The sequence below is a fragment of the Papio anubis genome, chromosome 3, assembly GCF_008728515.1.
Source record: "Papio anubis isolate 15944 chromosome 3, Panubis1.0, whole genome shotgun sequence".
Lineage (NCBI taxonomy): Eukaryota > Metazoa > Chordata > Mammalia > Primates > Cercopithecidae > Papio > Papio anubis.
This window is the reverse complement of record NC_044978.1, coordinates 184,285,652-184,303,007: the sequence shown is the minus strand read 5'-3', so window position 1 is coordinate 184,303,007 and position 17,356 is coordinate 184,285,652. Positions and strand designations below refer to the sequence as shown.

The 17,356-nt window shown below is 54.2% G+C and overlaps 1 protein-coding gene across 2 annotated transcripts in view; it reads left to right on the top strand.

Annotated features, from left to right (window-relative positions):
- Positions 1 to 17,356, top strand: part of PCGF3 (polycomb group ring finger 3) — a 60,739-nt gene that overhangs the window by 16,529 nt on the left and 26,854 nt on the right. The window contains exons 2-6 of one of the 2 annotated variants that reach the window (XM_003890928.3): positions 6,316 to 6,354; positions 6,656 to 6,796; positions 8,784 to 8,901; positions 10,046 to 10,142; positions 13,028 to 13,083. In XM_003890928.3, coding sequence (XP_003890977.1) covers positions 8,793 to 8,901; positions 10,046 to 10,142; positions 13,028 to 13,083 — 262 coding nt within the window. In that variant the 5' untranslated portion in view covers positions 6,316 to 6,354; positions 6,656 to 6,796; positions 8,784 to 8,792. Of the gene's footprint in view, positions 1 to 6,315; positions 6,355 to 6,381; positions 6,520 to 6,655; positions 6,797 to 8,783; positions 8,902 to 10,045; positions 10,143 to 13,027; positions 13,084 to 17,356 lie in introns of those variants that run through there. The other variant, XM_009204616.4, reaches the window with a different exon arrangement.

Sequence of the window (17,356 nt, the reverse complement as noted above, 5' to 3'; positions counted from 1 at the left end):
GTGAGATGAGATCACACCACTGCACTCCAGCCTGGTGACACAGCAAGACTCTGTCTCAAAAAAAAAAAAAAAAAAAGAAAAGAAATTATTATCTTAGTGTTGATAAATTTGCCTTTAAACATACCAATAGTTGTGCACACTGAGAGAAGTAGGCAGTTTGGGATCTGAAACTGGCCTGGTGACACTGCAGGCGTGGGCAGGCAGGCAGATGCGGGCACAGGCGGGCGCTTCCCGCACTGTTGAGGCCACCAGAGCCTGCGCTTCTGTGGTTGGTTTTGACGAGGACTCCTCCGTGTCGGAGGCCGTGTGAGGCACGTATCGCGGACTGCCGGCTGCATTGTGAGGCGTGCACACGTGGAGCTGTGACAGTCATGGGAAGTTCTGTTTCCAGCTTTAAGCTTTTGTTTAAATCTCTGCATATCAGGAAATGATAAATTAAGACCGAATGAGAAGTTGTGGACTAGACGTGGGGTGTGTGGTGTGTAGGCTGCTGGGAGGAGGGGCAGCAGCCCCGAGGGGTTGTGGGGCCCACGGGACCATCTGACGCAGTGCATGGCGGAGCTGCGTTTCCCTGTGGAGGAGGGAGTAGGAATGGGCTCTGGGCCGCAGCTCTGTGGGCTGCTGAGGGCTGCTGTGGGTTTGCTCTTATTTGCCCAGGGGAAACCTGAGTCGCTGCCCCTCCTGTCCAGCCTTAGCACTCGTCCCCGGGTTCCCCAGCAGGTGACCACAGATGATGACGGAGCCTCCTGGAGCTGCCTCAGTTTCCCCAGCCGGCCCCTCACTGTCCTCCCTATCTCAGGAGCCCCGGAGCCACTCTCTGCCAGGCTCTCTGTGGCTCCAGTTAACCCTCAGGTCATCCCAGCCTCTTCCGAGCCATGGTTAGGATCGTTAGGATCAGCCCCGTCCACTGTGTGTCCATGGAAGTGAAACAGGCCACCAGCAGCAGGTGGCCGTGGGCGGGACGGGCTGTGGGGCAGAGGCTGGAGTGGTCTCGCGGGTGCACACCTGGGCCACGGGGTGCTGCGGCCGTGGCTCCTGCACGCCAGGGTCAGCAGCCATCTCGTTGGGTTTTTAACGTGCATTTCTCAGTTTACTGACACAATTGAGCGTTTAAAACATGCTTATTTGACGTTTCTCTGTTGTGAAGCTCTCTATTGGCTAGAGTGGGGCTGGCGAACTCTGAGGGAGGGAGCAAATGGTGATCATGGTGTGCCTCAGGCCTCCCTCCAACGAGCGGCGCTGCTTGCTGTGGTGGGAGCAGGCCCTGCAGGGCCACAAACCGGCGCACGCAGCCACGTTGGCCAGGCCCTGGTCTAGGTTGTGGCCCTGGAGGCACTGCCAAAATTTCCCTCAGGCCTCGGCTTTTTTTCTCCATGGTGCTTTTGGATAACTCAGGGTGCTTCTCTTTGACTTGTCATTTCCTTCATGGCCAGTTTTGTTTTCTGTCTCATAAATCTTTTCCTCACCCACAATCATGACGATACCCTCCTTAGCAACCTCCAAAGGTTCATGGTCGCCTTTTCCAGTGTCCTCACCCACCCAGCCTTGGTTATTTTTGGAGTAGGATGGTTTAATACAAGCTGAGAGTTTGGCTTTTTTTTCTAATTTCAGCACCAGGAACGATGTTTGTGGTCTGTATTTTTAATTGTAAGATACACACTAAAATTCACCAGTTTCATTGTGCAGTTTGGGGACTTTTCACCCCTGTCCAGTCTCACAGACTCGCGGACTCGCTGGCAGTGCTGGCCCAGAGCTCGGTCCCCACAGGCCTCCCTCAGGCCCCTCTGGCCAGTCCCTGTCCGGCCTGGACTGTGCATCCCGCCTGCATCCTCCCACCAGACTTGCTGTTGTTCTGGAATTGCGTGGCGCGTGGGAACATGCTCCTGCGTCTGCCCCCCTCCCCCGTGGCTTCGTGGGCGCCTGCGTTCACTCTCACTGCGGAGCCGCGTCTGCGTGGGGAGGGGTTACGCTGTGTTTATCAGCCGCCTCCTGAGGGACTAGGTGCTTGTTTCCAGTTTGGGGCTGTTAGGAAAAGGGCTGCTTTGAACATGCTTGTATAAGACTTTGAGAGGATGTGTGTGTTAGTGTCTTTTTTTTTTTTTTTTTTTTTTTTTTTTTTTTGAGATGGAGTTCCCCAGGCTTGTTGCCCAGGCTGGAGTGCAGTGATCTCAGCTCACCACAACCTCCACCTCCCAGGTTCAAGCGATTCTCCTGTCTCAGCCTCCCCAAAAGTTGGGATTACAGGCACGTGCCACCATGTCCGGCTGATTTTGTATTTTTAGTAGAGACGGGGTTTCTCTATGTTGGTCAGGCTGGTCTCGAACTCCCAACCTCAGGTGATCTGCCTGCCTCAGCCTCCCAAATTCCTGGGATTACAGGCATGAGCAACTGCACCTGGCCGTGTCTTTTTTTTTTTTTTTTTTTTTTGAGATGAAGTCTCACTCTATCACCCAGGCTGGAATGCAGTGCAGTCATCTCAGCTCACTACAGCCTCCGCCTCCCAGGTTCAAGTGATTCTCCTGCCTCAGCCTCCTGAGTAGCTGGGACCACAGATGCCTGCTACCACGCCCAGCTAATTTTTTGTATTTTTGGTAGAGACGGGGTTTCACCACGTTGCCGGGCTGGTCTCGAACTCCTGATCTCATGTGATCCACCTGCCTTGGCCTCCCAAAGTGCTAAGATTACAGGCGTGAGCCACTGCACAACCAGCTGAGGGTCTTCAACAGAAAATTTATTTGGTTAAAGGTATTTCCTTCTCTTCTTAGTTTGCTAATAGTTTTGTGTTTTGTTTGTTTGTTCGTTTGTTTGTTTTTGAGATGGAGTCTCGCTCTGACGCTCATGCTGGAGTGCAGTGGCATAATCTCGGCTCACTGCAACCTCTGCCTCCCGGGTTCAAGCGATTCTTCTGCCTCAGCCTCCCGAGTAGCTGGGACTACAGGCACGTGCCACCACACCCGGCTAATTTTTTGTATTTTTTAGTAGAGACAGACTTTCACCATGTTAGCCAGAATGGTCTCCATCTCCTGACCTCATGATCTGCCAGCCTTGGCCTCCCAAAGTGCTGGGATTACAGGCCTGAGCCACTGTGCCCAGCTGAGTTTTGTTTTTTTAAAATCATGAATGGATAATGATTTTGTCAAATGATTTTTATGCACCTGCTGGGAAGATCATGTGATTTTTCTCCTTGTATCTTTTGTCATAAATTGTATCTTTTTTCCATACACATTAAGCTCACTTTGTTTTCTAGGACTCTGAGTTTGTCAAGAATGATTATCTTTTTGTATATTGCTAAATAAGGGTGACTAACCTTTTTCTTTGGATTTTTACCTCTGTGTTTCCTGGTGAGGTTAATGTTGAGTTCTTGCCGTCTGCCCTTGTCAGGGTCTGGTTATGTCAGGCTCTTAGCATGAGTTCTCCAAGAAGAGTTTGAGACTGAATTGTTTGTGCCCTGAGCATCTGGTGAAACCACCTGCAGCCCTCCGGGGCCTGGCGCTGTCTTGGAATGGACTTTCTGACCATTCTGGAACTTTCTGGGTTTCCTCTGCTGGTCTCAATACTGGTAAATTACTGTTCTAGGAACTTATCAGTTTCACTTAAACTTTCCATTTTATTAGGGTCAAGTTCATCATATCCTGTCCGTGCTCAGACATCACCTGCTTTAGGTGCACCCGGTTTAATAGTGCACAGCCAGCTCCCCCGAATCCGTGGGTCCAGTCAACACAGATTGAAAATGTTTGGGAACCAAAACAATAATAATAATATAAAAAAAACAATAACAATAATGCAGAGCTTAGAAATACAGTAGAACAACTATTGATACAGCGTTTACAGCATGTTAAGTGTTGCAAGTAATCTGGGGATGGCATAGAGCGCATGGAGGGGTGGCGTGCGCAGCTTCTGTGCAGACTTGACACCACTTCACGTCCAGGACTTGAACACCTGTGGATTTTGGTATCAGAGCGGCGTCCTGGAACTAGTCCCCCACGGATACCAAGGGATGGCTGCGTTTGTCGCCTTCTAACCATAGTAAATAATTGGCCTGTTTGTTAGTGATTGTCTGCCTTCATTAGAATGCTGGCTCCAAGGTCTGCGTCTTGTGTTTTCACTGAAGTCCCAGAACCCCTGTCAGGAGCCGCCAGCTGTGCCAGCCAACACAGGAACCACTGGCCACAGTTTAATTAAAATTAAGTACAATTAAAAATTCATTCAGTTGGCCAGGTGTGTTGGCTCACACCTGTAATCCCAGCACTTTGGGAGGCTGAGGTGGGCGGACCACTGGAGGCCAGGAGTTCGAGACCAGTCTGGGCAACATAGTAAAACCCCGTCTCTACTAAAAATACAAAAGGCTGGGCATGGTGGCAGACGTCTATAATCCCAGTTACTTGGGAGGATGAGGCACAAGAATCGCTTGAACATGGGAAGTGGAGGTTACAGTGAGCCGAGATTGCACCACTGCACTCTAGCGTGGGTGACAGAGCAAGACTCCATCTCAAAAAAAAACAAATGGGCTGGGCACGGTGGCTCACACCTGTAATCTCAGCACTTTGGGAGACTGAGGCAGGAGGATCACTTGAGCCCAGAAGTTCGCAGCCAGCGAACTGCCCTGGATAACAGACTGAGACCCTGCCTCTACTAAAAATACAAAAAGTAGCCAGATGTAGTGGTGCATGCTTGTAATCCCAGCTACTCAGGAGGCTGAGGTGGGAGGATTGCTCAAGCCCACGAGGTCAAGGCTGCCGTGAGCCAAGATCATGCCACTGCACTCCAGCCTGGTGGCAGAGCAAGACGCTGTCTCAAAAAAAGGAATAATAATTATGAGATCCTTCAGTCCCACAAGCCACAGTTCAAGTGCTCCACACCATGTGTGGTCAGCAGCTGTGCTGTTGGGCAGTGGAGATGTGGAAGCTCCCAGTGTTGCAGAATGTTCCGGAAGCCTGGCTTTGAGCCTGGCTTCATTCTCTTCATCTTGTTTCTCTTCTCCCTCCCTCAAGAGCCTCAGACATGCCTGCTGATCTCCCCTTATACTTGCCTGGGAAGACTGACTCTACTCTTTCCCTTCTTCCTCCCTTTTTATGTAAAAGTTAACTGAGTTTCAAAGACTATTTAATAAAAAGTGCAGTTATGGGAAACTGGAATAGAAATGATACAAATGGGGTAGAAAATGAAGAGCGTGAAAGTATTTAATCTCTGTCAGTAAGCCACAGACACTGTACGTCATCCCAGGCCCCCACTTTCCGCAGTCTGACCCCAGCCACCCGTTTCCCAAGCTCAGACAGGAACATGGGAGAGGCCACCGAGGTTCCTGGGGAAGCCTTCCCAGCATGGCAGTCACCCTGGTGCCTCATCCCAGAGGCGGGGTCCCCACGTGGTCCCCTGGGTCCTATGGTGCCTGCTGCCTGTCTTTCAGGTGGGGACCATGTCCCTACCCTGCCCCTCCCTGTCTGTCTACGGCCCCAGGTGCCCTCCCTGGCCCCAACGGAGCGCTGCGCGTGCCGTGTCACCATCCTGTCCCCACAGAACACACGTGTCCTCATCCCCGCTGAGCCCAGTACCAGGCTCAGTGCCTGCACTGGGGCCCTTGGTGTACATCTGCCAGGCGCAGGCAGGTCTGTGACTGGGAAAGAACACAGCACTCGGGCCGGGCGCGGTGGCTCATGCCTGTAATCCCAGCACTTTGGGAGGCCGAGACGGGCGGATCACGAGGTCAGGAGATCGAGACCATCCTGGCTAACACGGTGAAACCCCGTCTCTACTAAAAAATACAAAAAACTAGCTGGGCAAGGTGGAGGGCGCCTGTGGTCCCAGCTACTCGGGAGGCTGAGGCAGGAGAATGGCGTAAACCTGGGAGGTGGAGCTTGCAGTGAGCTGAGATCCGGCCACTGCACTCCAGCCTGGGCGACAGAGCGAGATTCCATCTCAAAAAAAAAAAAGAACACAGCGCTCTGTGCACAGCGGCAGAACTGCGGGGCTCTGGTGCTGCCTCGTGGACCCGGCCCTCACTGCCTTGCCTCAGAGGCCCTGCATTTCCCCAGATCACCCCTGAAATTCACCCCTCCTCCGGGGAGCTTCCACCCGAGAGCTTCCTCTTGGGCCCAAAACAGCATGATGGGGCCCCCAGCTGCCCCCCACCCCCGTGGGCCGCATGCCCACTCCTGCTGTCTCTGATGCCTTGGGCCTCCCAGGTAGAGCCTGTTCTTCACGGTCCCTGTTTTAAGCAAACAGACCAGTGTAACCGAGCAAGGCTTGGTACCGCGGTGGGGTGGGGGCCGTCCGCCTGCAGTCCAAGGGTAACCCTGTTGTGCTTTTTCTCCGCAGGCGTCACAATGTAGCAGGGACCCCAGGCGTCGTGCTCAGGTAAGTGCACGTAGGCCGACTGCCCTCCTCTTTCCGCGCCTGTGAACTGCCGGACTTTGCCGAGACCACGCTTTGTGCATGTGGTCGCCTTGCCTTGCAGCGCCTCTTAAACGCCGGCTCTGAGGACAGGCTGGAGCCGTGCGTGGGTCCTTAGCTTTTCTCGTGGTCAGTACTTCTGATTGACCCCATTCCGCCTTTTGCTCGGTGGGGCTTGGTTGCGAGTTCTAGTCTAAATGGCGGAGTTGTGGCAGTCACACAGCCATGACACGAAGTGAACTAACAGGTGCCATTTCTGTGCTAGAAAATGGAAAAAGAGCCAGGGCCGGAAGGAGGGTGCAGAAGCGAGCCCGCGTGCGGAGCCAGGAGGCAGCGTCGCGTGGGAGTGCTGGCCTGAAGCCTCCATGCCCCGGCAGAGGGACGGACACGCGGACGTCTAGCGGAGGTGAGGCCCAGGTCCCCGACCCCGGAGGTGCTGCTGACTCCTTGCCCAGCCCTGTTGCCTGTTGTGGGGAGGGCGGGCGATCATGAGTAGCAGGCGGGTCAGGACACGGTGCAGCATTCACGGTTCACTGCCGAGTTTTCCTGGCCCCTCCTGTAAGAGTCCAAGATTCAGCCAGCTGTGGAGGGCCCAGGCCTTGATGACAGCGCGGGGTGCAGAGGGCTGGTTTCCTTCCGTCACTGGTTCACTTGGGTGCCCTCCGGACGGCGTGTGGCGGAGGAGCAGTGCTGTGTGGGGGCGCAGCCTGGGGCTTCTGCCCAGTGAGTTGTGAGGCAGTTGATTAGCACTGGGAGATCCTCCGGCACAGGGCAGGGCGCTCTCGCTCCTCCCGGGTGGGTGTGGTCCTCAAGTGCGCGGGGCGGGGCTCCCCGTCCCAGGTGGGTGTGGTCCTCAGGGGTTCAGGGCGGGGCTCCCCGTCCCAGGTGGGTGTGGTCCTCAGGGGCTCAGGGCGGGGCTCCCCCTCCCAGGTGGGTGTGGTCCTCAAGTGCGCAGGGTGGGGCTCCCCCTCCCAAATGGGTGTGGTCCTCAGGGGCTCAGGGTGGGGCTCCCCTCCCCTCCCTTGTGGGCGTAGTCCTCAGGTACGCAGGGTGGGGCTCCCCCTCCCAGGTGGGTGTGGTTCTCAGGGGCGCAGGGCGGGGCTCCCCTCCCCTCCTGGGTGAGCGTGGTCCTCGGGCTCAGGGCGGGGCTCCGCCCGCCTCCCGTCCGTCTCCCTTCCCCTTCCTGGGCAGGCTCCTTGTCCTCAGTGCGCATCAGGTCTCCCGAACCTCATAGCCCCACAGGGAGGAGGAGGGGAGGATTTGACTTTGGAAGTCTCTGTGACCAGGTGAGGACCGCAGGCGTAAAGGTGGTGGCATAGTGGTCGGGGACAGGCCTCACCCACAGGCATGTGACCCCTGGATGAGCCCAGCTTTCGGCTGCTTCGTGGGACCCCCAGGCCCGCGCCTGCAGCAGGCGACGTGGGGCTCAGCAGAGAGCTCCAGGCTGGGCCTCTTGGTGGCGGTGATGACGGAAGTGGTGTCACGCATGCAGCAGTTTGGGTCGCGGCTTTCCCTCCTCACTGAGGGAGACTCGTGCCTGCTTCTCTCCTGGTGAAAGGTCTGGGGAGCGAACTCCCAGTAGTGGGGTGCACCCCGGCCAGCCTGAGTCCCCGCCAGCCTCCACCCACGCAGCGGCCCTGCTCTCTTGCTGCCGGTGTGCGGTGACGTCGGGGGTCTGCTCCCTGAAGGCGCAGGTCTGGTGGGCGAGCAGAGCGGCTGCGGCAGCTCTCAAGGCAGGGCCTCCGCCAGCCACTGTGGCCTGGCCTTGTACCCGCCCTGCGAGGGTAGAGTGGGGCCCCGGGGCGACGCGGCCCCTGCCCCGTGCTGCCTCAGGCTCTGGGAGACACAGCCTAGGGACACCCCGTGGGAGCGGCGCCGGCCCAGAAGTGAATGGGGAGGAAGGGGGAAGGGCGCACAGCCCAGACTCTGAACTGGGCCCAGGGGCCGCGCTGTGAGCCGCACAGGGTCCAGGTGCCCAGAGCCTGCCCATCCTCATCCCATCGGGCAGCTCTGCCCTCGCAGGCTCCTCCTGCTCCCTCCGCCTTCACAGACAGAGGGTCCCGGGATCCTGCCTCTCTGAAGCGTTATGGACCCTCCTCAGTCCTCACTGCGGGAGGAGAGGAAGGGGTGTCAGGCGCAGAGAGAAGCCAGTGCCGGGGGAGCCCGGGGCTTTTGCTTGTCCCAATGCACACAGACACTGGATTGCTGACCGTGCCCTGCACATGGGAGCCTGGGACCCAGTGAGCCCAGGAGGCTCCTGCCGCCGGGGCCCGGGGCCTGCACCTTCCTCCCAGCCTGCATGCTCTTCCTTGGAGGGCCGCTGTCAGAACTAAGCCAAGGATGAAAGGCTTTGGAGAGTTTCAGGTGTTAATTAATCGCATTTTGTCTCGCAGAAGCCAAAGATGTTGACCAGGAAGATCAAGCTGTGGGACATCAACGCCCACATCACCTGCCGCCTGTGCAGTGGGTACCTCATCGACGCCACCACGGTGACGGAGTGCCTGCACACCTGTGCGTGCCCCACCCAGGCCACCCAGGGAGGGCGTGCCCTTCCCAGCTGTGTGCTCTTCAGAACCTTGGCCTTTGTTTTACCACGAGCTTTGAGCTCAAGCCCCGACAAAAGCAGGACCCAGGACCAGGGGCAGAGAGGATCTTGAGGATAAGTCAGAAAAGTCATTTCACACTAAAGGTCCTGTGGGTGGTTTCAGAGCAGATGAGGCCTCACTTAGGAGAGCTAAACACAGGAGAGGCCACGCTCCTGCCACTGAGCAGCAGGGCCAGTGGCCGCTGTGACACAGCGCTCACTGCTGGCGGTTTCCACATCTCCGAAGGAGTTCCTTAAATCCTTCAAAGGGGAACCTGCCAGTGTGCTCCTCACACTGGATGTGCATCCTCACACCTGATGAGCCTGTGCGTTGGTGTTAGAGGACTCACAACTGGGGCTAGACCTGGGTGTGTCTCTAAGTGTGGCTGCAGCTGACGGGCAGGCGTCATCAGTCAGGCTGAGGCTCAGTTCTTGTGCTAACATGAGGCCTCATGGCTGGCGGCCCTGCTGGTGTGGACGACCGCTGTGTGCGTCTCTTGATGGCTGAGGAGCATTTTGCTTAAACAGGATCTTTAAAATACAGTGTACACTTATAATACAAGTGATGCTTGTGTATTTCTCATTTTAGAAAATAAAATATTTGCCAAGTTGATAGAATTTTGACTTTAACGTTAATCGTATTTTTAGATATTGGTTAGCATATTTTATGTTAGGTTATTTTCATTTGATTTTATCTAGTTGTACGTAGAAGATACTGTCATCTTTTAGGACAAAGTATTGTAAAATTACCTATATTAGCCCATGTTCTGATGACCCACAGCTTTCTCACCTTTGAGCATCATCTCCCCATTCCAAGTGTTTCTTCCCACTTAAATCCTAACCCTGCCTCTTTGAGGAAGCCCATTGACAGGGCAGTTAAAACTTTCTTGTTGCTTCTGATACCAGAACGGCAAGATGTTTCCTTTTCAGAAGCCAAGGGCCATAAGGAGGACAGCAGTGAGCATCTGCACAAAAATGAGCTCAGAGATGCCCGTGTTCAGTGGAGCACATGGGTGGGGTGGGTGCCCTGGCTCTGGACTCTCTCCTAACACACTTGTGCTTTGATGACAGTCTGCAGGAGCTGCCTGGTGAAGTACCTGGAGGAGAACAACACCTGCCCCACCTGCAGGATCGTGATCCACCAGAGCCACCCCCTGCAGTACATCGGGTGAGTGTGGGCCTCCCCAGGCCACAGTACGTCGGCTGAGTGCCCCCCCGGCATCTCTGTGAGTGTGGGCGTTCCCAGGCCACCGTACGGAGTGAGTGCCCCCAGGAGTCTCTGTGAGTGTAGGTGTTCCGAGGCCACAGTATGTGGGGTGAGTGCCCCCAGGCGTCTCTGAGAGTGTGGGCCTTCCCAGGCCACAGTACGTCAGGTGAGTGCCCCCGGGCGTCTCTGTGAGTGTGGGCCTTCCCAGGCCATAGTGCTGTACCCCCATCCTGCCTTGGCAGCAGCCTCTCCTGACCAAGGGCACCCCAGGAGCTGCACACGAAGAACCTGGGTCCAGCACTTACCAGGCCACCCTGCCAGGCCTGCCCACACTGTGCCTGCAGATACATTTCCATCAATACTTAGTCAAGTAGACTGGGTACAGTGGCTCACACCTGTAATCCCAGCACTTTGGGAGACCGAGGCGGGCGGATCACCTGAGGTCGGGAGTTTGAGACCAGCCTGACCAACATGGAGAAACCCCATCTCTACTAAAAATACAAAATCAGCCAGGCGTGGTGGCGCATGCCTGTAATCCCAGCTATTTGGGAGACTGAGACAGGAGAATCGCTTGAACCCAGGAGGTGGAGGTTGCAGTAAGCAGAGACTGTGCCGTTGCACACCAGCCTGGCAACAGAGCAAGACTCTGTCTCAAAAAAAGAGAAAAAACACTTAGTCAAGTCAAATCATTTGAGAACCTCAGGACCCAGGTTGAATGTCATGAGTTCTATGCAGAATTTGCTGAAGTTAAATTTGATGTGAGCTGGCCCTTGGATCCACCTTCCACCTTTCTGCCGCGGAACAGGTGGTCCTGGCCCTTCTGCCCCTGGCACATGGCCGGGATCTGTCTCCCTGTGCCACGCTCTTCTGCCCAGGGTCACAGAGAGCCTCGACTCACCACTGGGCCAGCCACTGTTTCTGGAGAAGGCAACTCTGGCCTGGACGTGAGCAGGAGGCCAAGGGGCCAGCCAGGTGGAGCATGTGGTTCTCACACAGACTTGGGGGTTGCTCCAAAGGAAGGGAAATGCTCCTCATACCACAGAGGGTAGTAGAGATAACTCTGAAGACACATTTTGAAGGAGGAAAGGCCTATGTGTTTGTTTTTCCCTTTTATTTTTATTATTATTATTTTTAAATTTTATTTATTTATTTATTTTTGAGACGGAATTTCGCTGTCACCAGGCTGGAGTACAATGGCGCCATCTCAGCCTGCTGCAAGCTTCGCCTCCTGGGTTCAAACGATTCTCCTGCCTCAGCCTTCCGAATAGCTGGGATTACAGGCGCCTGCCACCAAGCCTGTCTAATTTTTACTTTTTTTTTTTTTTTTGAGACGGAGTCTTGCTCTGTCGCCCAGGCTGGAGTGCAGTGGCCGGATCTCAGCTCACTGCAAGCTCCGCCTCCTGGATTTACGCCATTCTCCTGCCTCAGCCTCCCGAGTAGCTGGGACTACAGGCACCCGCCACCTCGCCCGGCTAGTTTTTTGTATTTTTTTTAGTAGAGATGGGGTTTCACCATGTTAGCCAGGATGGTCTCAATCTCTTGACCTCGTGATCCACCCGTCTCGGCCTCCCAAAGTACTGGGATAACAGGCTTGAGCCACCGCGCCCGGCCAATTTTTGCATTTTTAGTAGAGACGGGATTTCACCTTGTTGGCCAGGCTGGTCTCAATCTTGGCGTCTGCGGTTCCAGCTACTCAGGAGGCGGAGGTGGGAGGATCGCTTGAGCCCAGGAGGCAGAGGTTGCAGTGAGCCAAGATCGCACCACTGCACTCCAGCCTAAGTGACAGAAGGAGACCCTGTCTCAAAAAAACTAAAAAAATTAAAAGAGCATACCAAAGTGGGAACTAGATTTTAAATACCATGCTTATGTAATCTTTTCACAAAACCTCGATCTAGATCATAAAGATGACAGGAAGGGCCTCATCTTAGGACAGAGTCTCTCTCTTGTTGCCCAGGCTTGATTGCGGTGGTGTGATCTGGACTCACTGCAACCTCTGCCGCCCGGGTTCAAACGATTCTCCTGCCTCAGCTTCCTGAGTAGCTGGGACTACAGGTGTGCACCACCATGCCTGGCTATTTTTTGTATTTTTAGTAGAGATGGGGTTTCACCATGTTGGCCAGGCTGGTTTCAAACTCCTGACTTTAGGTCATCCGCCCACCTCGGCCTCCCGAAGTGCTAGGATTACAGGTGTAAGCCACCGCACCCAACTCTTACAGACTTTTCTTTACGTTATTTGGAAACATTCCAGAAAGGCCTCTGTTCAGTGGAAATCTCACAAAGACCAGGATACCCCAGGAAGCAGTTGGTGGGAGGGGCAGGGACAGTGCCCCAGGCGCCCACCCGGGGCCTTGGGGGACCCTGGGGTGTCCACCCAGGGACGAGTGTCTCCCTGGCCTTGCAGGGTGTGAGACCTCGAGGTGTCCGCAGGACAGTGTCCCCCTGGCCCGGGGCCTTGAGGGAACCTCGGGTGTCCGCAGGGACAGTGTCCCCTGGCTGAGGGCCTTAGGGAACCTCGAGGTGTCCGCAGGGACAGTGTCCCCCTGAAGCGCCGCGGGGCATGCAAGGGAACCTGGGGTGTCCGGCAGACAGAAGCACGGGTTCCCAGAATAACCTTATCTGTCATTATTTCGAATATAAGCAGCCAGAGCCCAAATTAAATGATGCATTAATTCAAGTCATACATAGCTTTTGGTGACACAAACATTTTTTCATTTGAAAACTAGAAGTAAAATTCCAACAGAGTTCCTGACTGGTGATTCTGAACTTTGATATTGTTAAATGGAAAATGTACAAGAATTATAGAATTAACATTTCTAGCTAACTCCACCTTTCTGTTCTTTCGCCAGTCATGACAGAACCATGCAAGATATTGTTTACAAATTGGTACCAGGCCTCCAAGAAGGTGAGTGTCCGACTGTCTCGCTGATCTCTGAGGTCCCAGCCTGGCCTCTGCAGCCGCTGCTCTCCTGGAAGTTTGGTTCTCGGATGGGAGGCCCCTTTCCTTTTGGTCGAATCACTGTCTTCTCATCCCTGCTCTCAGCCCATCTTTATCTCCTTGGCTGGTCTCTTCTTTTGTCTGTCTAGGATCCATAGACATCTTTCTACCCCTTCTCTGTATTCATTCAGCAAGTATGGATCGCATGTTTAGTGCATGGGACCCCCAGCGCTCAATGCAGCTCCTGCCCCGCCCAGGACCCTGCCTTCTTCCTGGGCCCCACCTCCTGTCCCAGACCTGCCTCTCCCCATCCCACAGCACCAGCCTCCCCAGAACAGAGGAGCAGCACATTGGCAGAGCGGGTAGCTGGTGTTTCTAGAAAAACTTCAATGTAAAGTCAAATTTCATTTAGAATTAAAAGAAATACCAAGTAGTACAAATACCCTGCAAGTGGAAATCGGTTGCTTGGGGATCGCTCAGCTGAAAGCTCCCTGGCTCCCGACGCTCACACGGTGGTGGTGGCCCTCCGCTGGCGACCGGGAAGGAGGCCAAGGAGGGGCCGGGTCAGCGCCAGGTGGGCTGTCCTGGCATTCTGCTCATCAGACCTTTCAAAGGCAGATAGAGAAGCTGAGAATTCGCTTGGGCTGGTTCTCACTGTGTCTCAGAAGAGGGTTAGAATTCAAAACGCAGCTGAATATGCCAGATCCATAGAAATCGTATCTCACCTTTAATGCGTGACCCAGAGAATCACACTGTTAAGAGGCTTCTTTCCCTACTCACAGAGTTCATTCATGCAGGAAGAATTTAGATTTCCTGAGTAAACGTAGATGAAACAATTAGTCTTTTAATATCTGAAAGTTTTTTCGTCTTGGGAAAAGGCAAAGGATACATTCGAGTAAAATGCTGACACCTTAAGAAACGTTTGCACCGAGTGTTTCAGACGCGTAGCAGTGGGTGGGATTGGGGCAGGACCCTGAGTTTTGTGACCCCCACCAGTGCTGACACCTTAAGAAACATTAGTGGCCGGGTGCAATGGCTTATGCTTGTAATCCCAGCACTTTGGGAGGCCGAGGTAGGTGGATCATCAGGTCAGGAGTTTGAGACCAGCCTGACCAACATAGTGAAACCCTGTCTCTACTAAAAATACTAAAAATACAAAAAAAAAAAAATGAGCCAGACGTGGTGGCAGGTGCCTGTAATCCCAGCTACTCAGGAGGCTGAGGCAGGAGAATCGCTTGAACCCGGGAGGCAGAGGTTGCAGTGAGCCGAGATGACACCACTGCGCTCCAGGCTGCATGACAGAGCAAGACTCTGTCTTAAAAGTTTGCACTGGAGTGTTTCAAACGCATAGCAGTGGGCAGGATTGGGGCAAGAACCTCGAGTTTTGTAACCCCCCACCCCCCGCCAGCAGTTTCCAGGCTTTGCTGCACCTACTGCTCCCTCAGCCTCGCCCCGTGGCCTTTGATCTGTAAAGGGTACAGTACTATCCCGAGAATATAAGGGTTCTTAAAGCTCATAACCACATACCTTTATAACATTTAGGAAAATGGTGGAGATTCCTTAAAACCAAATAGTTCCTCAGCGCGGACATTTCTAGTTGTCTCATAAATGCTGTGGTTTTTGGTTGTTGTTTATTTATTTTTTATTATTTTTTTGAGACCCGGTCCCTGTCGCCCAGGCTAGAGTGCAGCGGTGCTATCACAGCTCACCGAAGCTTCAACCTCCCGGGCTCAAGTGCTTCTCCTGCCTCAGCCTGCCGGGTAGCTGGAACTACAGGCAAGCACCACCATGCCTGGCTAATTGTTTGTAGGGATAGGGTTTTGCTGTGTTGCCCAGGGTGGTCTTGAACTTCTGGTCTCAAGCAGTCCTCCTGCCTCGGCCTCCCAAAGTGCTGGGATTACAGGTGTGAGCCCCCACACCCAGCCTGTTTTTATTCCAGTCCAGATCCAGAGAATGCCACTGACTCACGGGCCTCTTTCTGGCTCCCTCTTGCCTCTGCCTTCCCATCGTCCTGGGCTGTCCTGTGGCAGTAGACCTGGGTCGCATTCCGGCTGTGTTTTTGGCAAGCCCACTTCTGGGAGTCCCTCAGGGCAGGTGTCGTCCACGTGCTGAGGAGGGTGGCACTGAGATCTGCATGCCGTCCCGTTCCATCACTTGTCTTTGTGTGTTAGTTGGAGTGCTTCCAGAAAACCAGAAAGACACACTTTGCTATTTGGTCCATTTTGTGTAGGAAGGGCTGAAAAAAAACTATTTCCTTCATTTGTGTTCAAAACAGCAAGCTGGTTTCCCTGCCTCTGCAGTCAGGGGTTTGACCTGTGTGTTCTGCATGCGCCGTGCTCGTGTCCTTCCTGATGCTCCAGTCCTCATCTGCAGCCAGCGGGCACCTCTTCATGCCCCGGGGTCTTGGGTGGTCCCTGTCCAGGACACGAGGCTCTTGGGGCTGCCCTGCCTCTTTGCCTGAGGGCTCAGGTTCCTCCTCAGGGCTGCCCTGCCTCTCTGCCCAAGAGCCCGGGTTCCTCCTCGGGGGACAGTGGTGTCTCAAGGCCAGCAGACCCGTGCACAGTGGCACCTTCCCATGGAACTTGAGCTTGTGCAGGGAGGGCACAGTGCGTCCAGCCTGGAGCAAGTTGTGTGTTCTCGTCCACCTCAGCACGCTCTTGTCCAGCATGGATGCTGCCAACTCCAGTCTACACTGAAGAAGTCAAGAGGGAGGAGGTTCCGGAGTGCTCCAGATTCACACCCCCAGGGCACGGTGGCCCCGAGCCGTCTCCCTGACAAGCTCCTCTCTCTGGCCACCGTATTTTCCATTGAGTCAATATTCTTTTTGTTGTTGTTTCTCAAATGTTCAGTCATTTATGGCTCTTTAGAAGGAGGATTCTAACTTTAAAACTCTTAGCAGTGCACCTGTTTTCTTGATAGAGGCTACTTGCAATTTGTTTAGTTTTATCTGTGGGGCAGACAATCATAAACCTGATTTCTCCGACCAGAGACCTTTTCCTGAAATGCGCATGAGCTGAGAGGATGCAGCGGTGAGGTGAAGCGAGGCGTCAGCCCTTGAGGGTCTAGGTGCCTGTTTTGGAGGAGACGCCGACCGAGTCCTGCCTCTCCCACCTGGGTGCCGGGCAGGCCCTCCACGCTGTCCCCGCTCCCGGCCGTGGTGGAGGCTTGCTGGAAGAGAGTTCCCTGCTAGACCACAGGTGGGGTTAGGGTTTTAGTGGTTTGTTGTTTCTTTTTGTTTTTATAGATTTTTTTTTTTTTTTTGAGACGGAGTCTCGCTCTGTCACCCAGGCTGGAGTGCAGTGGCCACGATCTCGGCTCACTGCAAGCTCCGCCTCCCGGGTTCAAGCGATCCTCCTGCCTCAGCCTCCTGAGTAGCTGGGACTACAGGCGCCCGCCACCACGCTCGGCTAATTTTTTTTTTTTTTTTTTTTTGTATTTTTAGTAGAGATGGGGTCTCACCATGTTAGCCAGGATGGTCTCAATCTCCTGAGCTCATGATCCACCCACCTCGGCCTCCCAAAGTGCTGGGATTGCAGGCATGAGCCACCGTGCCTGGCCTATCAAAGTGTCCATTCTCAGTCTCTGCCCATTCTGGGTTCTTTCACTCGGTGGGCGTGTCATAGTCTTTGGTGTGCCAGGCTCCTCTCCGTTCCTGGGGAGGGCCGTGGGGCTTGCGTGCTCACGTGGGGCTCAGTCCTCTCTCCACGGATCCTGAACATGCCTGTCACCTCTTGCTTTAGAAACGTGGGGACTGGACACAGTGTCTCATGCCTGTAGCCCTAGCACTGTGGGAGGCCGAGGCAAGAGGATCCCATGAGCTAAGAATGTTTCTTTACATTTTTAAATAGTCCGAAAAAATCAAAAGCATCGTATTTTATGACGTGAAAATTTAAGAATTGAAATTTCATGCTGCGTAGTCTGATTGGAACCGGCCCCGCTGGCTCAGCGGTGGTCTGCCTTCACCCGTCCGTGGTGCAGTTGAGTGTGCGCCGGGCGTGTGCTGCCTGCCTGCTGGTGGCTTTGAGCAGCTCTCTGTGCGCCCTGGCTGGAACTCATCATCACTGCGTCGGGACGTTTTCACGCCCACTGCATGGCCTGCACGTCAGAATGAGGAAAGGCGAAAAGGAGACTTCAGGGTTGCGCTTTGAAGCCACAGTGAACTCTGAGTTGTTTTGTTGTTGAACTGTCATTGTTGATGGCAAAGCACTGAGTTTCTCATCTGTGATACTGTAGCTATGCC